The 22,729-nt window shown below is 37.0% G+C and overlaps 2 protein-coding genes across 2 annotated transcripts; both read right to left on the reverse strand.

Moving 5' to 3' along the window:
• Positions 2,790-5,966, reverse strand: LOC18768744 (TMV resistance protein N). Its single transcript, XM_020570214.1, has 4 exons — positions 5,108-5,966; positions 4,715-4,993; positions 4,452-4,574; positions 2,790-3,374 (listed from the first exon to the last, which is right to left on the reverse strand). Exons 1-4 carry the CDS (start codon positions 5,885-5,887, stop codon positions 2,790-2,792), a joined length of 1,767 nt encoding a protein of 588 aa, XP_020425803.1. The 5' UTR covers positions 5,888-5,966.
• Positions 16,903-21,802, reverse strand: LOC18766920 (TMV resistance protein N). Its single transcript, XM_007201059.2, has 5 exons — positions 20,694-21,802; positions 19,453-20,548; positions 19,090-19,371; positions 17,858-18,955; positions 16,903-17,770 (listed from the first exon to the last, which is right to left on the reverse strand). The coding sequence occupies exons 1-5, from the start codon at positions 21,203-21,205 to the stop codon at positions 17,222-17,224; spliced, it is 3,537 nt and encodes a 1,178-aa protein (XP_007201121.1). The 5' UTR covers positions 21,206-21,802; the 3' UTR covers positions 16,903-17,221.

Here is a 22,729-nt window from a genome sequence, read left to right on the forward strand (position 1 = left end):
CATCTTTTATATATTTTTTCACGATTTTGTATACATTTCACACGGTTTTAGAACTCGAAGTATCGCGCAGGCACCTTGCTAGTTATTTCACTATAGTAATAGTTTGATAATACAGTGTATAATAACTTCTATAGCAATAGTTATTTTACTCGAGGCCTATATGAACTAAAACATTGAAATTAACAAGTTGGAGTCCTAAGCAAGGACCATCCACTCAGAATATATCTCGAACGTAGTAGAAGGGCAAACAATTTAGGAAAACACCAAAGGAAGAGATAAGTGCAGAAGGAAAAAGGATATGCTGTTATCTGTTAGCAACATAGGAGACTTGAGAAACTATCCATGTTAATTAAAACATTGGTTGAAGTAGCACAACTTGAAGTTAAAGAAAATCTCAAATTTGGGGATGACCTGCCCAACTGTATCAAACATATACAACATGTGGAGTGGACTTGAACCTACAGCATAAACTATTCAAGCAGAACAAGATACCTCCCAAGTTACCATGTTCTAAATGCTTCAGTTACTAACCATTTCAGCAGAAACCATCCAGCAGTGCAGAGACTCAGGTTCATCAACATTAAGGCCTCTTCCAGTGTTAAGGAGAACACCCTTTGGAAAGCATCGATGACTTCAAAATTGACAATGTCGTTGGTCTCCTCAGAAGTGATCAGAGTTCACCCAACAACCAACTCCATGGAACTCGGATAGTATTCCTAGTACTTCAACTCTGGCTTTGCCAATTCTTCCCAAGCCGATAATGCCAACTGTTTTTCCAGAGAGCTTAAATGAAATTAAGAAAGGAAAATCATTATAAAAGATACAACATAAGCAATTAGCAATGAAAATAAGCTGATTTTACTTAACCACATTAGGCTATGTCTCAAAATTTAATTATGTTAATTGCTCCACTTCTGCTAATTTTTGTTGTAAAGCTAAACCTCACAGTTCCTTTTGCCTCTCCTTCTCTGTTATTCTCTCTTCCCTTATGAACTAACCACCTCTCCTTTCCCTTCCTGAATTTCTATCGAAATAAATTTAAATAACAGCAAAGATGCAAATTTACACGCCTGCTGCAAAATCCAAAAGCAGCTATAATCGCAACGCAGCAATGTGCAAGCAAATAATGCAGCAAATTTACTTCACTCTCATTCCTTTCGAAACTCTTAAGGAAAACAGCTGATTCAATATCAGGCCTATACTTGTCAATGTCTCCATATTCCTTGTAAATAACCGTAGCTCTAGAGAAATCTACCGAAACTGTATATAATAGGAAAAACTATACTCATTTCAATATAGTGGAAACAGAGGAAATATACGTACAATAATTACAATTCTCTCTGCCTCTTATTCTTTCATCCTTTTCTCCAAGATTTTTCACACACATTCTTTCGTCATTATTAACTATTTTCCCCTTTTTTTCTTTTGGTCAGAAGACCCGGAACAATACTAACATTTTCCACACATTAATTCACTATAGCAACAGTTTGATAGCATTGAAAGGTTGCTCTGAAAATGTTCATTTACTTGAGGCCTAAATATTCTGACACAGTGTTCTCTGTTTCCATGGCTTTCTCTCCATGGTTCTCTCTTTTCATGGCTCCCTCTATCGCTCTCCCACCACCCTATTAAGTTGATGATTGGAACAACCAATCGAGTTTGGGCAGCAAGGTCACTCATGTATTGTTCTAATCCTTATGAGTTTTGGTTAGCTAAATGCATCGTTCCAGAACGCTAACATACCATGATTCGGTATGTGCGATCCAGTTCAAAACTCGTAAGGTGGGTGAGCGATTTGGGTAACTATGGTCAGAAGACTCAGAACTATATAACATTTTCCACAAATTATTTCACTATAGCACAAGTTTTATAGCAGAGCATTGAAAGGTTGCTATGAAAATGTTCTTGTACTCGAGGCCTATAGGAAGTAAATATTCTAACACATTGAAATGAACAAGTTAATCCAAGTCATATCCACTCAGAAAATATCTTGAACGTGGAAAAAAGGCAAACAATTTAGGGAAAAATGCAGTCCTGGAAGCAGAGCACAAGTTAGTTTTGTAAATCTATAGCATATATACATTTTAGGATTTGTTCTGTTGTTTTCTGTTTGCAACATAGGAGAAATTATCATTTTTAATTAACACAATGATAAAAGTAAGATTATATTCTTAGAGCACAACATTAACAGTATGCAGAAACAATTTTATTTAAGCACAAGAAGATACCTCCTGAGTTACCAATAAAACCTGATGTTCATTCAGCAGTGTGCAGTTCTAAATGCTTCAGTTGGGCAACATCTGCAAATGTTCATTCAGAGTGTGCATTTTCATGTCATGCAGACACCTTACTTGACTGTTTTCAGTACATTATCTGACACAGCAATTGAAATAGCACAAAATTAGAGGAACACAAAATTACAGCATATCCTGCAAACTGTACAAACAAGATGTAACAAGGGAATTGCTCTCTCTCCTCCTACTTAATATAAGAACTAAATATGATGCAATCAAATTTGAAACTTTGTGAATGCCACCAATGCATTGCTTGCTTTTCATCAAATTTGAAACTAGATGAGAGACAAGTATTATTAAACAATGATAGATGATAGTGTCCTTCCGTCAGTCAGATTGACAAGTTTCAGAGAAAATTAAACAGTAGTTCAAAAGAAAAATGAAAATAAAAGGTGACTTACTGAGATGAATTCTGAGGATTGACCATCATCGTCATTAGCTTTTCAGGTATTATTTTGAGACCTCATTGAATGATTGCACCATGCACAAAATAATTTAGACTTTCTTCAATCTTTTGGCGACTGGTTCATCGCTCTCATCAGAGCTACCACTTCCACTACTACCAATTGAACCTGCCTCGTCACCGTACCTCAAACGGCTGAATTCTTCCAAATCTCTCTTGTACACCAACCGAGCCCTACATTCCTTTATAATCGAGCTTGTTTTGACGTTTTCCAAACCTCTAGGTGAAAAATAATACGTTTCGAACGAAAACCGATGACTGGTTGAGGCATTCGTGAGGCTTGGATGATTGCGAGGCAAATAAAAAACCCAAAGATTATTTGAAAAAATCATCTCAGTTGGATAGCGTCGACGAAGGACATCCAAATATCTCTGAGATGATCGAACTTCAATTTTGAAATAATATCCAGGAAGGAATCCGGGACTACTATCAAAAACAACACATACAGCAATCCCAACCCAGTCGCTGCTATTTGATGGGTGTAGAGGGAGAGGCAGCTCCACAGTTATTGAATCTCCCACACTTGGATTACCGAACCACTCAAGAATTCCAAATACAGGGCATGTAATACAGCTCACAGGAGCAAAAGAATTACCATTATTTTTTAAGAGCATTCCCTGTACCAAAAGAATTACCATTATTTTTTTTTGGTCGAAATTATAGTTATTTATTATCTATATATATAAAGCAAAAGGCAGAGAATGGTGAAACATTCAAAATACCAGAAAATGCCCTTGGTTAATGCAAACATTAAGAATTCAAATTATTAATTAAATGAGGATAATATGGTAAATTCACACTTTTTCATATTTAAAAAAATTAAAAGAAAAAGAAAAAGCAGATAATGGATCCTATTTTTATGGAACACAACTACCCATTATCTTTTTTAATTCTAAAATAAATTTACTTATTTTTTTAAAAAAACCTCACGCAAGCGCGGAAGCGCATGCAGAGAGGCTAGTAGAAAAGGGAAAGAAAACTATAATATTCAACGAGAGAGTAAATACCTCAATGGCCGCTGTCCTTATCATTTCAAAGAAAAATATAATCCAGTCTTCTTCTTCAACCAATTTGAAGCAATTAAAACAAGAAAGCTTAAAATTATTCTTCTTCAACCAATTTGAAGCAACTTTACCAATACTAAAAAGGGAAATACAATTGTCTACGTTTACACTTCTTATATTTAGCGGAAGATCTGGCAATCGCTCAAGCCTTTTGCACCATTTCAATCCAAGAAACTCAAGCTTAGAAAGGAATCTAATGCTTGAGGGAAGGCTAACGAAATCGTTTCCACAAAGATGCAAGTATTTTAAAGAAGACAAGCAGCCAATATCATCAAGTATGGCTCCTTCACCAATATTACAAAATCTCAAATTTAACGTTTCCAAAGACGTGAAACGATTTAGAGAAGACAACACCATTTTGTTAATTTTTGTGCATCTCAGCAATTTCAGCTCTTTAAGGCCGACAAGGTGTTCAATTGATGGACGTATTTGCTCAAAAACAATCCCATTTAAATAAAGATGGGACAAATTATTCAGCTGTTCCACAAATCTTCGAATGTTTTTCGCGTTATAATAAAAAATAAACCGTTTAAGAGAATCCAATTCCACCTCACTTGGGAGACTCTTAATATTTGTATCCATAAGGTCCAAAAATGTCAGCTTTTTTAGAACTGCAAAAGAGGAGTGAACCTCAACTAAACTCGTACAAAATCCTAGCAACAAAAACTCAAGATTTGGAATGCCTGTGAAATCTGGGGTACTCGTCAATTGATCAGAGTAACAAAGGTCTATAACTTTCAAGTTTGACAAGACCTGTACAGTACATAAAAATTGTAAAATAATAATTTAAAATAAACCCTTGCTTAGTTGAACAAGTTGCAATTATATCCAAATTATGTATATATATAAAAAAATTATAATTTCTAAAACGCCATATTTCAATAATCTCTCACCTTTGCTCCATCCCAAAGATGGGAAAGTTTGCTGTGCTTCATGTTTAGTTTAACAAGGAAACGTGGTTCGAAACTTGATGGGAGTGATTTAGAAGGGTACCAACTCCAACGGATAATTCTTAAGGAATTTGGAAGATCTTTGGGGCCTGAAGAAACGATCACATTATCAAATTCATGAAGTCTTAATTGGTGCATCTTAGAGAAGGCTTCCGAACAATCCCAATGCACCTCTTCTAATTTCGGCAAACGCAAGCCAATGGCTTCAATTGCTCCGGTTCCCTAATAATTAAGAAAAAAATGAAAAGGTAATTGCACATTCAAGACTAATAAATCTTGTTATAATAAATTACATATATTTTCTTCAAAACTTAGTATTTCTACATAACTTCTTACCGAATTGTGCATGAATACATGAGAAATGTCGTCGCCATGCCACAAACGGCTGCGTTGACAAGGCTCTTCGGGAGACTCTAGATGAACAATTTCCCATGCCATTTCTTGTATCAAATCATGCATCTGAACACTTTTATGATCGTGGAATTTCTCAATAATTAAGAGAGATTTCTCAATGAGAATATCTATCCTAATACGACTTGAAATATTATAGATACTGTCCAGTATTTCAATTACTTGCTCTTCATCCTTCCCTGTATGGAAACATGCAACATCGAGAAAAATTTTCTTGTCTATCTCTTCTTGTCCGTCATAACTTACTCTGAGTGAGTGAAAAATTGTTGGATTACGAATTTTCCGTAGATTATCAAACGCACTTTTCCATTTATCTTGATCTCTCCCATACAAAAAAGATCCCAATGTTGTCAGAGCTAATGGAAGACCTTTGGCATAATGTACGAAACACCTAGAGAGTTCCAGAAAACCTTCTTCAGGCTGATTTTTCTTAAAGGCATTTTGACTAAAGAGCTCAAGAGCTTCATCATCCTTTAATACCTCGACCTTATATCGTATCGCTATACCATGCTCAACTAGTAGACGCTCATCCCTAGTTGTGATGATAATTCTACTCCCCACACCAAACCAATCTTTCTTTCCAGCCAGTGTTTTAAGTTGGTTTAATTGATGCACGTCATCAAGGATGAGAAGAACCTTTTTATTGCATAAATGTTTCTTAGTGAAAAAGGTTCCGGCTCCTTCATCCCAAAAAATAGTCAACATTTTCTTTCAAGATTGGGAAAAGAATCTTTTTTTGTAGAGTAACTAGACCATCTTGTTTTCCAGAAACCTCTCTCACATTAGATAGAAACCAGCTAAGTTCAAAATGATGGGAAATTCTCTCGAAAACTAGCTTAGCAAGGGGTTGTTTTGCCTACCCCGCCCATCCCTTAGCAAGGGTTGTTTTGCCTACCCCGCCCATCCCCCATATCCCTATAAAGCGAACATCATTATCTTTGGGAGCTAATTGCAAATGTAGTTGCTCAAGTGCAGAATCAATTCCAACTAACTTGTCTAGAGAACCTGACAACACGAACGTTGGATACACTTTCCTAAACATTCGACAATGTCTTTAATAAGCTCTGCTTCCGACCTACAAGGAAGAAAATTAAAATAACCATTAATTCATAAATGTAACATCCAAGTGGAGCTCTTGTAACATCCAATTAAAATAACCATTAATCCATGCAATGCTTACGGATAATTCTTTGAATCCCTCCCAGAGATATTGGCTATTTTTGTTAAAGCAACTCTCCACCGATTCACCATCTCTACCTTTCCACTAAACTCTTCATGCTTTGAATCCCACCCGAAGAGATTGGCTACTTTTCTTAAAGTAGCTCTCCACCAATTCACCACCCTAAACTTTTCTTCATGCTTAGTGAAGGCTTCCGCAAAACTCCTCCTTTGATTTCGTACATCGGAAGGATCCACGTGATAAAAGATTGGTAGAATTCTCTTGGTGTCTTGCATGCATTCAAGAATCTTGGAAAGTTCATCCAAGCACCAGGTGGAAGAAGTGTAATTTGGGGGGAGAACAATGATGGCAAGATGTGATTGTTCGATTGCGATCAACAACTCCGGAGAAATACTTGCTCCTATTTCAAGGTCTCGGTCGTCCTTGAAAGTTTTAATTGCTTGCCAGTACTGCAGTTCATGGTATAAATGGGATAGAAAACCGCTGCGAGTGTCTTCAGCCCTGAAACTCAAAAACACATCATGCTTCCAATGGGGAGGAGCCCATTCAGCTGAAGTACGAGATGTAGAGGCTCTTTGGGTGCTCAATGCCATGGGAAAAAGACAGTTCCTGGAAATCTAGTTCGGCAAACGCTCAGGAAATACATAAAATGAAAATGGTAGCTTTAATTTTTCTTTTGGGTAATTGAAAACGAATTAAGCAAAAGAGAAGAAGGGAAGAGAGCAAATACCCAGCAAAAACAAACTAGAGATTAATGAAATGGAAACGCAGCAACTCGGACAACCGCTGTGCGGAACAGCACCACAATCACGAGCCAGAGAATTGGCAGCAAAACAAACCAATCCAACCAAAAACAAGATGCGAAGTTAACTGTCACCAGAAAATGGAAAAAAAAACATACAATATTCACCCGAGAGTTGAAGGAACAGATGAAAAGAGGAGGGATGGGATATGCGTAGGAAAGGAAACAATGGAAGAGAGAGAGAGAGAAACAACACGGTTTCTTTTTTGTTTCTTTTTTAGTTATTTTTTGGTGCCGGTGTGGTGAGTCTTTTCTTATGTGTCCATTGTAGAGTCTTCGATGGTAGAATCGCTTGGTCTTCTTTCTGACGTCAAATTGTAGGCTCTCAAGAGGAAAAAGCTAATTATTTCATTTTGAGTCTTCGATGGTAGAATCGCTTGGTGCTTAACAAGCGTCTCTCCTTTCTAATAGAATTGCATTCACATTGCAAAATCAAAGTAATCTGAGTTGGGATGGTCTCTTGTCCATGTTTGCTTACCCAAGTTAATTCAGAAAGTTCAGATTAAAGACAGGGGACTGTAGAAACCAAATAATGAGAGAAGAGAGAGAGAGAGAGAGAGTGAATTATTTCTTTTTTGACCACATTGGAGATATCGTCAGAGAGTGAGTTTTTTCTTTTTTGACCCAATCCGGAAAAAAATAGTTTTAAGTTTAACAAATCCACGATTTTCGAATCAACACCTAAGTAAAAAATAAGTGAAACGATTAATGTTTTCCACCAACACCTCAGTGAAAGAGAATTTAACAAAAATAGACAAAACTTGATCCTTAATTTCAAAAATGTTAGTTTCTATAAAATATTTCAAATCTAGCAAAAAACTTACTTAAATAAACACAAATGCCCTCAAATTTAAAACCCGTATAAACCAAAAAAATAAAGCTTATTAAATAAAACTTTGGAATATTTTTAACCCATGTTTGCACAGAAGAACAGAAGTTGAAACATATCATCCTATTTATTGATATTTTAATCAATTTAAATTTAGTCCCAATCCAAGCATCACCAAACATCGGTTAAGTGTTATTCAACTTAAGCCAATTCTAGCGAAGAAAATTTTTGAGAATAGTTCATGCCAAGACAATCTTCCGTAACAAACGAGACTGAAGGGACCAACTTGGCAAATGACTGAAACACTTGTTTTCGGATCAATTGCCTAAGCCTGTCTGAATGACACCATTATTTTGTCTTCTCTGATGGATCAATCCGCCGAGTGCACATGCATAAATGCTGCACCTGCTTCTCAAAGAAGCTAATAAGTTTCAAAATTAGCAACCCATCCCACACGTCACATTGCCTTTTAAAAGCCACACAACCATATCTGTACACTTTCATTGACAAAGTCAAAAGAATTTTCCACATAAAAGAATTGATTTGTAGGCCAAAGAAAAATCAAATCATGATATAAGTCAATGTTCCCAACATTTTCCACTAAAAAAATTATATCCTTGTTGCTGAGCTTGGTTGGATTTTACCTTTTGTTGTATTGTTGTGCCTTTTTGTGGTTTTTAAATAAAATTTAGGGTTTATCCAATATAGGTCCCTACAATTTTTATTTCCTAGACATATGCCTATCATTCTATAAATCTATGTGTAAAACCCAATTTTAAAATTAAATGACCAGTAAGATATAAGAGGTCATAATGTTCCTATGTTTTTACATTGTTGCCATCAGACTTCATATTTTATTTATAATGTATTCCAAGCATAATATAAAAGGGAAGTAAAAACCATAGAAGTTAGGCAAGGAAGTTTAAAGTGCAGTACTCTGCAGACAGAGAAAACTTTTATCTTGACGTGAATGGAAAAAGTCTGGCTTCTGTTTCTTATGCTTCACAATTCAAATTCATTGTATACAATTTTCTGTTTAATTCACCCCAAAAAAAAAAAAAAAACAATTGTTGTTGGATATCTACCCTATATGTAATATAATATAGTATGAAGAATAGACGAAGAAGAATCTGAATGAAGAATCAAGGAAGAACTGCACTCACTATTTGACTAAGGCAGCAATACGTCTGCAAACGTATGTACAAAGATTCCCAATATTTATCAAAAATAGCCAAAACTTGATCCTTAATTTCAAAAATGTCAGTTTTTATAAAATATTTCAATTATAGCAAAAAAAACTCACTTAAATAAGCACAAATGCCCTCAAATTTAAAACCCATATAAACCCAAAAAAAAAAACCTTATTAAATAAAACTTTGGAATATTTTTAACCTATGTTTGTACAGAAGAACATAAGTTGAAATATATCATCCAATTTATTGATATTTTAATCAATTTAAATTTAGTCCCAAACCAAGCATCACCAAACATCGGTTAAGTGTTATTCAACTTAAGCCAATTCAAGCCAAGACAATTTTTGAGAAGAATAGTTCATGCCAAGACAATCTTCTGTAACAAACGAGGCTGAAGGGACCAACTTGGCAAATGACTGAAAGACTTGATGTCGGATCAATTGCCCAAGCCTGTCTGAATGACACCATTATTTTGTCTTCTATGATGGATCAATCCGCCGAGTGTTCCCCACATGCATAAATGCTGCACTTACTTCTCAAAGAAGTTAATAAGTTTCAAAATTGGCAGCCCATCCCACACGTCACGTTGCCTTTTAAAAGCCACACAACCATATTTGTACACTTTGAGTGACAAAGTCAAAAGAATTTTTCACATAAAAGAATTGATTTGTAGGCCAAAGAAAAATCAAATCCTGATATAAGTCAATGTTCCCAACATTTTCCACTAAAAAATTATATCCTTGTTGCTGAGCTTGGTTGGATTTTACTTTTTGTTGTATTGTTGTGCCTTTTTGTGGTTTCTTAATAAAATTTAGGGTTTGTCCAATATAGGTCCCTACAATATTTAGTTCCTAGACATATGCCCATCATTCTATAAATCTATGTGTAAAACCCAATTTTAAACTTAAATGACCAGTAAGATATAAGAAGTCATAATGTTCCTATGTTTTTACATCATTGCCATCAGACTTTATATTTTATTTATAATGTATTCCAAGCATAATATAAAGGGGAAGTAAAAACCATAGAAGTTAGGCAAGGAAGTTTAAAGTGCAGTAATCTGCAGACAGAGAAAACTTTTATCTTGACGTGAATGGAAAAAGTCTGGCTTCTGTTTCTTATGCTTCACAATTCAAATTCACTGTATACAATTTTCTGTTTAATTCACCAAAAAAAAAAAAAAAACAATTGTTGTTGGATGTCTACCCTATATGTAATATAATATAGTATGAAGAATAGACGAAGAAGAATCTGAATGAAGAATCAAGTAAGAACTGCACTCACTGTTGAACTAGGGCAGCAATACGTCTGCAAACGTATGTACAAAGATTCCCAATATTTATCAAAAATAGCCAAAACTTGATCCTTAATTTCAAAAATGTCAGTTTTTTTAAAATATTTAATTATAGCAAAAAACTCACTTAAATAGACACAAATGCCCTCAAATTTAAAACCCATATAAACCAAAAAAATAAAGCTTATTAAATACAACTTTGGAATATTTTTAACCCATGTTTGTACAGAAGAACATAAGTTGAAATATATCATCCTATTTATTGATAGCATCACCAAACATCGGTTAAGTGTTATTCAACTTAAGCCAATTCAAGCCAAGACAATTTTTGAGAATAGTTCATGCCAAGACAATCTTCCGTAACAAACGAGGCTGAATGGATCAACTTGGAAAATGAGTGAAAGACTTGTTGTGGGATCAATTGCCCAAGTCTGTCTGAATGACACCATCATTTTGTCTTCTATGATGGATCAATAATCCGCCGAGTGTTCCCCACATGCATAAATGCTGCACCTGCTTCTCAAAGAAGCTAATAAGTTTCAAATTGGCAGCCCATCCCACACTTCACGTTGCCTTTTAAAAGCCACACAACCATATTTGTACAATTTGAGTGACAAAGTCAAAAGAATTTTCCACATAAAAGAATTGATTTGTAGGCCAAAGAAAAATCAAATCATGATATAAGTCAGTGTTCCCAACATTTTCCACTAAAAAATTATATCCTTGTGGCTGAGCTTGGTTGGATTTTACTTTTTGTTGTATTGTTGTGCTTTTTTGTGGTTTCTTAATAAAATTTAGGGTTTTTCCAATATAGGTCCATACAATTTTTATTTCCTAGACATATGCCCATCATTCTATAAATCTATGTATAAAACTCAATTTTAAACTTAAATGACCAGTAAGATATAAGAGATCATAATGTTCTTATGTTTTTACATCGTTGACATCAGACTTTATATTTTATTTATAATGTATTCCAAGCATAATATAAAGGGGAAGTAAAAACCATAGAAGTTAGGCAAGGAAGTTTAAAGTGCAAAAATCTGCAGATAGAGAAAACTTTTAATTTGATGTGAATGGAAAAAGTATGGCTTATGTTTCTTATGCTTCACAATTCAGATTTACTATATACAATTTTCTGTTTAATTCACCCCCAAAAAAAAAAAAATTGTTGTTGGATGTCTACCCTATATGTAATATAATATAGTATGAAGAATAGATGAAGAAACAACTGAATGAAGAATCAAGGAAGAACTGCACTCACTGCTTGACTAGGGCAGCAATACATCTGCAAACATATGTACAAAGGTTCCCAATGTATTAAGGTTTTCTTTCTTAGGTTTATGTAGGTTTTAAATTTAAGGGCATTTGTGTCTACTTGGGTGAGTTTTTTTTGCTACATTTGCAATATTTTACAAAAACTGACATTTTTTTATTAATTGGGGGTCAAGTTGAAGACTATTTTTGATAAATTCTCTTAGTGAAACTTTGTTGTTGGGATGCGTTATTTCTTCTCGAAAATTTATACTTGTATGCATACCAAAAAGGCATATTGGAGTCCAACCACACTATCTATAAAATAGTATTTTATTATTATTATTAATGTTTCACCTTTTAAGCTCTCTACTTTTTAATGATTAAAAATACATTTTTTTATATAACTTTAATTCACTAATGAAACCATGAAAGAAAGAAAACTCTAATTAATTATTAAGAACGAACAAATACGAGAAAGAGAAAGTGTGTGTACCTTAGCTGCCAATCTCATTATAATTGCAAATATTCTATTAATCCAGTCTTCTTCTTCAACCAATCTGAAGCAATTAAGATAACTAAACCTAAAATCATACACATTGGTTCCTTCGCTCAACTTTGATGGATCTGACAACCTTTTTAAGGAAGTACAGTCGTTCACATGTACTTTTAAGTATTTTCTTGACGGAAGATCTGGCAATTGCTGAAGCCTTTTGCACCTCTCCAATCGAAGACCCCTAAGCTTTGAAAGGAATCTAATGCATGAAGGAAGGTTAACAAAATTGTTTCCACTAAGATCCAACTCTTGTAAAGAAGACAAGCAGTCGATATCATCTGGAATGGCTCCTTTGTTAAGATAGCAAGATTAAACAGAAAATGCAGAGAGAAACGAATAGAAGTAGAGAGAGTTTCAGAGTAATGAAAAGAAGAATTATTGTATTCTCATTAACCTAAAGCTTAGCACAATTACAGACTTTATATCAGCTTTAGTTAGAGCCTTGTTCACGTTTTCTAACCTCTCTAACCTCTCTAATATTCGCTGATCAATTACTAACAGTTCTTCCTAACTGTCTAACAATACTAACAACATCTTAACCACTTGACTCTTTAATCTTATGACATGTGGCAAGACTAGGACCATTGATATCTTTACATTCCCCCTCAATCGTAGGCTTGGAGGAGCCAAGCATAAGATTGGAACACTGGTGCTGGAATAAAGGAGCAGAAAGACCTTTAGTGAGAATATCAGCAAACTGGTATCGCGGTCTTCTATCTGCTGGATGGCCTGCTTCGCGATGAACTCCGTGCAGTGACCTTCTCTCACGAGTTCTTCGAGATGCACTTTTCAAGCAAAGCAATTATTCGTATTGTGCCCATGTGTCGTATAGAAGGCACAATATTTTTTGGTATCCCTCTTGTCTGGATCTCCTTTCAAGGGTGGCGGTCTTTTTACCCAAGGTTTGTCCTTCACTTGGGCTAAAATTTGATGTATGGAGATGGAGAACTTGATGTAGTTCTCTTTCGTCGTGGCATCTCTTTGTGGATGTGACCTGCGTTTGTCTTTGTCCCTGCTACCAAGCCTGTCGCCTCTTTGTTCTGCCCGCTTGGTCGGCCGATCTTCCTGCTCAGTGGACTTCTTCGCGGTGATTCCAACGTCATCCCAGAGTGCGTAGCGTTCTGCGGTTGTGAAGACCTCTGCCAGAGTCTGGCTATGAGTGATAGTCAGCTCGCGATATAAGTCATGTTCTGCTGGAAGACCTTTCTTGAATGCAGAGGATGCGATTTGGTCATCGCACCCTATGATGTTAGCCTTTTCTGCTTTGAACCTCTTGATGTAATCTCAAAGGGATTCCTCGGGCTTCTTGCGCAAGTTAAACAGATGGTTAGGGTTCTTCTTGATCGTCCGATAAGAAGTGTATTCTTTAGTGCATACGTAAGTAAGCTCCTTGAAGCTATTGATCGACCCGGATGGCAGGGTATAGAACCAATCCTGAGCTGCTCCTCGCAAAGTCATTGCAAACACCTTGCACATTAGCGCATCTTCGGCTTTGTAGAGGATCATAAGGCTCTTGAAATGCTTCAGATGACTTTCGGGGTCGGAATCGCCTTTGAAGCATGTGAAAGAGGGCGTTGAGAATTGTTTCGGGGGAGCAGCCTGCTCAATTTTGGCGGTGAAAGTTGAGTAGTTTATTCGGTCTACCTCAATGCGTAGTGCATCTTCGAAATTTTCGCCGATCTTTAAGTCTCGAAGTCGGTTATTCACAAGCTTCTCAACGTCTTCTGCACGCATGGCTAGTCGGTCACGTTGATGACCTTCGCAATTTAGGTGATGTTGATTGACTTCCTCATTGGTTTGCGAGGGTCGACCTTCTCGGTTGCGCTGCCTAGGCGGGGTGTTGGTGGACTGCGCTTGCAAGGGATTTCCAGTAGTTTGGTGACGAGAATTGGTTCTTCGAGAGCGAGTAGCGGAGCGCCTTTCTTCACTGTCCTCGTCGTGAGAGTTACCAGGTTGACCTCCCTTGGGGTCTAGCATTTCGTGAACATTTCTTTGTGAGCAGGCAGTAGAGTGCCTTTCTTCTCGATGACCATCAAGTTGACCTCCATGAGAGCCTAGCCTTTCATGAACGTTTCCCTGCGGGCCAAGGCAAGCGTGGATGTCAGGTCTTGGGCCCATCTTATCGCTCACATTGGTCCTTAAATTCAATCTGGATGAGAGACTTCGTCTACTCTGAGTGTAGCTTGTGGATGCTTGCGACATGTCGGCAAGCTGATCGCGTTGTTGTGCATTTCCTTGTTCGCTTACTCTTGCTCAACCTGCTTGGTTCCCATCGAACAGCCTATCGGCGCGTTCGTCCATCCTTCTCTCTTCGCCCCGTTGTCCAAGGCCAAGGTTTTGAGCCAAGTTTATTTGGTTGATGAGCTGTCTCATCAAATTGTTTTGGTCGTCCATTCTCTAAGTTAGCTGGTCAACTCTCAGATTAAGGTCTACTTGACTTCATGGATCTGGAGGAGAGAAATGTATGGAGCCCAATTGCACACGGGCTAGGGTTTCATTATATGTGTACGTGGGAGCGTACGTCGAGCGTGGAGGCAATGAAGGGAATGGTTGAAGTTGCTCCAAGATTGGGCCAAAGTCGGCGATGGTAGTGAGCCCAACTGGATGTGAGGTTCCACCATGCTCAACGGTGGTGTTATGAAGGTGGCTAGGTCTAGCCACGGGGCCTTGAGATGGTACGACGGTAGCGGAGGCCGGCGCGGTGGTCCTCACTGCGAGTCCAGCAGGTGGCGCGGTGGTTCCAGTCACACGGGGTAGCTGCTGAGGATTCATGGTGGCGAGAGCTGGTGGAGCCGCCGTGTCGATCGTGGGATCATGGGAGGAGTAGCTTTGGCTGTCACGGATTGAGCCATCGCGGCGGTATTGCTTCTCGTGTGCTTGCTTCCAACCATGGTTGTTTGGAAGGCTTCGGTGGATTGGAAAATAGGAGGAACGGATTCCTTGAGCGCGCGTTGAGTATAACTCGTGCTCTCAATGAAAGCACCAAATGTTTGTGCAAATAATCTCGCGGGAGAATATTCGCTTCTAGATCCTTCAACCTTCGATCTTCCTTCTCTCTCTTCCTCGATTCCTATAAAAAAGACTGGAGTAAATAGTCCACACCCGAGGGGTGTTAGCCAAAGGCCCTCCGATGCCTAAATTAGTTCGAGTGTTTGTAGGAAAACAATAGCTAAGCAAAGGGTACGGAGTTTATGTATGGTATGAACCGAGCGGGCGGAGCTGTGTGTGGTGGTCGGAGCCGTGTGGAGAAAATATGGAGAGTGGAGAGGAAGAGAGAGCTTCGGGTATTTTTCTCGGGTATTAGGAGTAGGTTTTTTGAAGTCCCTTGAATGATGAATGAGGTCGTCTATTTATAGGAGCCTCGGGGCTAGGGTTTCGTAGAGAATATGCTGAATTTATTCTCTACCCAAGTTCGTAGGGATCGAGTCGGACTTGATAATATCTGAATTAATGATATTATCTCTTTAAATAAATATAATATCATATTTATTAAGATATTTATCCCAATTAATTAATTAGCCAGATAAACTGGTTTAATTAATTAATTTAATAGATAATCTTCTTTTCCACGTGGCGTGCCCTGATTGGAGACGAAAATATATGCTCCCACACTTACTTCTCCATTAGATTAACTTAGCCTATAAATGGCAATACATGTATCAATTTTGAATATAGGTGTCTATAGATTATCTCTGCTTCGGTACAACAAACTTGCCCATGCTTTGATTCTCTTATGAGTATTTGGTTTGATTCTATTAAACTTTGGGTATTTTGGTTTCATTATGTTATAGGTTTTTAATAATTTGTGGCAATGACGGAGATTATACTTTGTTCACCAAATTTTGAGAATGCTTGGCATATTTAAATTGTGGTTTGTGCAATTGATTTTGTGGCCATAATTCTATAATAATAGTCACTATCTTTGCTCAAATTTTCCTATTTGTCTACCTACCATTTTCCAAAGTTGTAGCAACAAAATCAACACCCCTTGATTTGATTCTATTAAAGCTCGGGTGTTTTGGCTTAATTTTCTTATACGCAATTAATAAATTGTCACAATTGTTCTAAGTTTTTTACCAATTGATTAAATAGAATGAGGTTATACTTGTGTCCATCAGATTAATAGAATGCTTGATGTATTTAAGCTGTTGTTTGTCCTGTTGGATTTTTTAACTTAATTATGTGATAATAGTTATTGCCCGCATTCAAATTTTCCCATTTATCTACACTAACACCTGCCGTTTTCCAAATTCGTACCAACTGAGTTGAAACCCCTGCAAAGAACAAGAAAGAACATAAGCCACTTCTACAGCAGAGCTGACAAGAGATGGATACCTTCCAACAGACATCAAAGCATAATAATCTCCTTCCACCACCCAGTAGCATGTATATAAAGACATGTCCAAACTCTTTTGAACAATGAGCAGCTCAAAACTGCTGATATTTTGATGTTTTGATTGCTGCTTGGTTTATTAAAATATGGTCAATATTTGAACATGACAAGCAGCATATAAAACATGTTATTAGTATATTTTTGTAACTTGCTAAACAAAGCTTGATGCCATTGTTTAGATCTCTATGTCTATATAAATAGCCCATCTTCACTACATATTTTAATAACTTTGTATACATTTCACACAGTTTTAAAACCGTAGCATATCATGTGGTCACCTTTAAACAACTAAAACAAACCGCTCAAAGAAAACTGAAAAGAAAAGGTGAATTACTGAGGTGAATTCGGAGAATTGACCAACATCATTAGTCTTTCAAGTATTATATTGAGACCCATTGAATGATTGAACCAAGCACAAAATTATTTAGACTTTGTTGAATCTTTTGCTGACTGGTTCGTCGTCATCAGAGCAATAACTTCCTGGTTCATTTTCATAGCTACCAATTCCTTGTTCATCGTCGTCATTAGAGCAACCAATTCATGGTTCATCATGGTCATCAGAGCTACCACTTCGACTACTACCAATTAGGCCTGCCTCCTCGTCACCGGATGCATGTAGTGCTGTTGGCTTCGGGATTTTTAGAATTCGGCTGAATTCTTCCAAATCTCTCTGGTACACCAAACGAGCCCCACATTTCTTTATAATTGAGCTTATTTTAGGTCTTTTGTTCAGATATCTGTTTGAATAATGCCATTCGAATGAAAACCGATGACTGCTTGAGGCATCCCTGAGCCGGGGAACATCGCGAGGCAAATAGAAAACCCAAAGGTGTTGTGACTCAAGATGCCCAACTTTAAAAATATTATACGGTACCTGCAAATATTCAATGTGCAAATAGCAATAGGCTGGATCTTCCAAATATTCAGAATCTTCAAAAACAACACACAAAGAAATCCCAACCCAGTCACTACATGTTTGTGGAGATGGAGGCAGCTCCACAATTATTGAATCTCCCACACTTCGATTATCGAACCAATCTGGAATTTCACTTCCAGGGCATACAATACGGTCATCAGGATACCTTACCTGTACCAAAAGAATTTTCATTATATATATTTACTTATTATAGAAAAAGAAAACCATGATATATATTCATTTAGAGAGAGAGAGTACCTTTGTGGCCAATTTCAATATCATTGCAAATATTCTATTAATCCAGATCCAGCCTTCTTCTTCAACCAATCTGAAGCAATTAAGACAACTGAGCACAAAGTCATACACATTGGCTCCTTCGCTCAACTTTGATGGATCTGACAACCTTTTTAAGGAAGTACAGTCGTTCACATTTACGAATAAGTATTTACTTGACGGAAGATCTGGCAATTGCAGAAGCCTTTTGCACCTCTCCAATTGAAGAGACAGAAGCTCAGAAAGGAATCTAATGCTTGAGGGAAGGCTAACGAAATTGTTTCCACTAAGATACAACTCTTCTAAAGAAGCCAAGCAACCAATATCATCTGGAATGGCTCCTTCACCAATATTACAATCACTCAGATCTAATTTCGTCAAAGACCCTAAACGATTTAGAGAAGACAACACCAAACCCCAAGGGTCAGGGTCAACACTCTTACTAATTCCAAATAACCAGTCAAGGCCACACCAAATGCGATCCCTTGAAGCAACTGATCCACTGAGGTTTAGAATTTTGAGATTTTTCATAGCAACAAGCGGCTCTCTCATAGCACTTCCACTTAAATCAAGCTCCTCTAAACACTCCATCTCCCCTGGGAGTTTGTCAACTTTTGAGCATCCTTTCACATAGAGGGCTTCAAGAGACTTCAAATTGCATATCGCACTAGGTAGACCAAAGAGACTTTTGCAATCACTTATACTTAGATGAACAAGGCCAACCAGACGTTCAATTGATGAAGAAGGTATTTCCTCAATAGCAGTCCCATCTAGAAAAAGCTTTGACAAGTTCTTCATATGTTCCCCAAATTCTGGTATCTTTTTCACTTTTGAGCAGCCCCAAAGACAAAAGAATTCAAGAGAATCCATTTCCAACTCACTTGGGAGACTCTTAATACTTTCACATTCATAAAAACTTAAAACCTTTAGCTTTTTGTGAACTGCAATAGACGGGTGAACCTCGCCTAATTTCTTACAACCGTTCAGATTCAATTCCTCAAGATTTGGAATGCGTGTGAAATCTGGGATACTGGTCAATTTATCAGAGTTACTAAGATCCATATATTTCAAATTCGGAAAATCCTGCCATTACATAAAAGTTGTAGAATTGTAAATTTCAGAAAACCTTGCAAGTTAAAACAAGGTACAATACAATCATACTCAATATATTTATAATTTTAAAAAAATTACAAAATGCCATATTTCAAGAATCTTACCTTTGCTCCGTCCCAAAGCTGGACAAGTTTGCTATCCCTCATTTCTAGTTTAGAAAGAAAATGTGGTTCAAAACTTGATGGGAGCGATTTGGAAGGATACCAACTCCAACGGATAATTCTTAAGGAATTTGGAAGAAATTTAGGGCCTGAAGAAAACATCACATTATTATAAAAGTCAAGGAGCCTTAACCCGTGCATCTCATTGAAGGCTTCTGTACAATTCCAGGGCACTATTTCTAATTTGGGCAGACATAGGACTATGCCTTCAATTGCTCCCGTTCCCTAATATATATAATTAAGAAAAAGGAAAAGGTTAGTTGATCTCATCTCATTAAAGTCTAATATCTCTAAATAACTTCTTACCATATTGTTCATCAATACATGAAAAATGTCCTCGCGACAGCATAAAATACTCCGTTTACCAGGCTCGGGAGACTCTTCACGAACAATTGTCCATGCCATTTCTTGTATCAAATCATGCATCTCAACAATGTTGCTATGAAAGTGTTTGTCAATAGTTAAGAGAGATTTCTCAATAAGAATATCTATCTCAATATGACTGGAAATGTCAAGGGTACAGTCTAGTATTTCAATTACTTTCTCTTTAACCCTCCCTCTATGGAGACACGCAACATGCAGAAAAATTTTCTTCTCCATCTCTTTTAGTCCATAATAACTTATTTTGAGTGAATCAAAAATATCTGAATCAGGAATTTTGTTTAGATTATACAACGCACTCTTCCACGCGTCTTGATCTCTCCCATACAAAGCACGCCCCAAAATTTTAAGAGCTAATGGAAGGCCGTTGGCATAATATAGGAAATGCTGAGACAGTTCCTGAAAACCTTCCTCAGGCTGATCTTTCTTAAAGGCATGTCGACTAAAGAGCTCAAGAGCTTCATTATTCTTTAAGACCTCGATCTTATGGATTGTTGTACCATGCTGAACAAGTAGACGTTTATCTCTAGTTGTGATGATAATTCTACTCCCCACACCAAACAAAATTTTATCTCTAGCCAGTACTTCTAGTTGGTGTAATTGATCCACATCATCAAGTACGAGAAGAACCTTTTTATTCCTTAAGACTTTATTAATGAAAACGGTTCCCTCCCTTTCATCACAAACATGATTAATACTTTGGTCCAAGATTTGGGAAAGAAGTTGTCTTTGTAGATCAGAAACCTCCCTCTTTCTCACATTCGATAGAAAACATTTAAGTTCAAAATGATGGGAAATTTTTTGAAACACAAGGTTAGCAAGGGTTGTTTTGCCTATCCCGCCCATTCCCCATATCCCTATAAAGCGAACCTCATTTGCCTCGAGATCTAATTGCAAGCGGAGTTGATCAAGTGCAAAATCAATTCCAACCAATCTCTCTTGGGAATCTAACAACGTCAATGTAGGATTCACTTTCTTCCACACACGTTTGACAGTGTCTTTGATAAGCTCTGCTTCCCACCTATATACAAAGTAAGAAAATTAAAATAACCATTAATCCATAAATACAACATCCAAGGCTGTTGCATTAAAGCAACAACTGAAACGTAAAATCCAAGATTCTTGTTAAGACACAAGAAATTAGCTGTTCATGCATGCATGCTTACTTATAATTCTTTGAATCTAAGCCAGAGAGATTGGCAACTTTTCTTAAAGCAGCTCTCCACCGCTTCACCTTCTCTGCTTCTTCACTAAACCTTTCTTCATGCTTAGTGAAGGCTTCCGCAAATCTCCCCTTTTGGTTTCGTACATCGGAAGGATCCACGTCATAAAAGATTGGCAGAATTCTATTGGTGTCTTCCATGCATTCAAGAATCTTTGAGAGTTCATCCAAGCACCAAGGGGAAGAAGCGTAATTTGGGGAGAGAACAATGATGGCAAGATGTGATTCTTCGATTGCGGTCAACAGCTCCGGAGATATAGTTGCTCCTATTTCAAGGTCTCGGTCGTCCTTGAAAGTTTTTATTGTTTGCCGGTACCGCAGTTCGTGGTCTAAATGAGACATAAAAACCCTGCGAGTGTCTGCTCCCCTGAAACTCTGAAAAACATCATGTTTCCATTGAGGAGGAGCCGATTCAGCCGAAAGAGATGCAGAGGCTCTTTGGGTGCTCAAGGCCATTGGAAAAGACGGTTCCTCAAAATCTGGCTTTGAACACACTCAGTAGAAACATAGAAAGAAGACGGTATAGTGCTAGCTTTAATTTTTCTTTTGGTAATTGAAAATGTATTAAGCAAAAGAGAATAAAGAAAACAAACTACAGATCAACGAAAAGGAAATGTCAACTGTGGACAATAAGCTCAGCAGACCACCAAAACAATCACAAAGCCAGAGAATTTGCAGGAAAAGAACCAACCCAACCAAAAACAAGACGCAAAATTGACTGTCTGCAGACAAATAGAAAACAACACACTGAAAATAATCAATTCGAAAGTTGTAGGAGTAGATGAAATAGAGAACGAAAATACTTGCCTTATTTTTCTGTCAATCACAACGTAACACGTTACATGTATGCAAAAAAATAATTCAGAACTTTTAGTCACCCTTGTAGTAAAGAGGCACTATGTAGACAACAAAGATGCGCTAATGGCTAATGGGGATAACAAAGAGGCACTATGAGAGGAATGGGCTATTGTTGAATAAATGTTTTGAAAATGTTTATTTTAGCACAAATCCAAAAATAATTCATAAACACACAGTAGAGATAATGAAAGCATTGTAGGGGACGTAGGAAAAGAAATAATGGAAGAGACAGAGAGACAGAGAGACAGAGATATGGAAAACTGTGTGTCCGCGTGGTGGTGTTGACCAAAGAAACCACACACGGTTTCAATTGGAATCTGAGTCAATAAGTCAATAAAGAATCAAACCAGAGAGCCAAAAGACAGGGCAAGAAATTGAAGAAAAAACAAGGAAATTCCAAAGAAAGAGCTGAACACGTCCAATACCCACAAATGGTTAAGGAAAAAAGAAAGGAAAAACGTGTACCACCAAAGTGTTATAAACTTCTAAGCAAGTTACCAATTTTAATTTTTTTTAAGAAAAAACTATTCCCATCTTTCGTCTTTATTTCTCTAAAGAGGATGTTGTGCCACCAACTCCCACTGTTTTTCTTTTTCTTTTTTGACAAAGTAATATTCTAAACTACTCAAATGTATGATGAGGAAATCGAACTTATGCGCTCACCCCAACACTTTTTATTTTTATTTTTTGATAAAGAGATATTCTAAATTACTCAAATATATGGAGAGGAAAATTGAACTTAGGTCCATACTCCGACAATTTTGATTTTAAAACATATATGCACACAGCTGTGTAGTTACTTAAACCTCCAAAATCTCTCCATTCGATCTTAAGTCCTGACTTCTTACTTCTCCTCCTCTTCTTAAATTGGTTGGTTTTTGATTTCTAAATACTCTAACGAGACTTTTTAAAGAGAACATCGTATGGTACAATTTATGTACCTCATATTATACACGATTTTTGTCAACGAGTCTCATTTTGAGCTAGCTTTTAATGAACTGTTTAAGAGGGATTAATTTCTGAGTTAGGCCATGTTTACTAGTTACAGTCTAGCAGTGGACTTGGCCAAAAAAATTAAGCACTATTACATGCAAATTGATGCTTTACATTCAGCTCCCCTTG

This window comes from Prunus persica, chromosome G8 (genome assembly GCF_000346465.2).
Source record: "Prunus persica cultivar Lovell chromosome G8, Prunus_persica_NCBIv2, whole genome shotgun sequence".
Taxonomy (NCBI): Eukaryota; Viridiplantae; Streptophyta; class Magnoliopsida; order Rosales; family Rosaceae; genus Prunus; species Prunus persica.

Excerpts from the sequence above, each read along its gene's own strand:
- LOC18768744 (XM_020570214.1), bottom strand. The coding sequence starts at position 5,887 with ATGTTGACTATTTTTTGGGATGAAGGAGCCGGAACCTTTTTCACTAAG. Across the intron at positions 4,994-5,107 it reads ATGTATTCATGCACAATTCG|GGAACCGGAGCAATTGAAGC; the intron begins GTAAGAAGTTAT and ends CTTAATTATTAG. Across the intron at positions 3,375-4,451 it reads TTTGTACGAGTTTAGTTGAG|GGAATGCTCTTAAAAAATAA; the intron begins GTTCACTCCTCT and ends CTTTTGGTACAG.
- LOC18766920 (XM_007201059.2), bottom strand. The coding sequence starts at position 21,205 with ATGGCCTTGAGCACCCAAAGAGCCTCTGCATCTCTTTCGGCTGAATCG. Across the intron at positions 18,956-19,089 it reads AGCTTTGGGACGGAGCAAAG|GATTTTCCGAATTTGAAATA; the intron begins GTAAGATTCTTG and ends ATGTAATGGCAG. Across the intron at positions 17,771-17,857 it reads TATTGAAATTGGCCACAAAG|GTAAGGTATCCTGATGACCG; the intron begins GTACTCTCTCTC and ends CTTTTGGTACAG.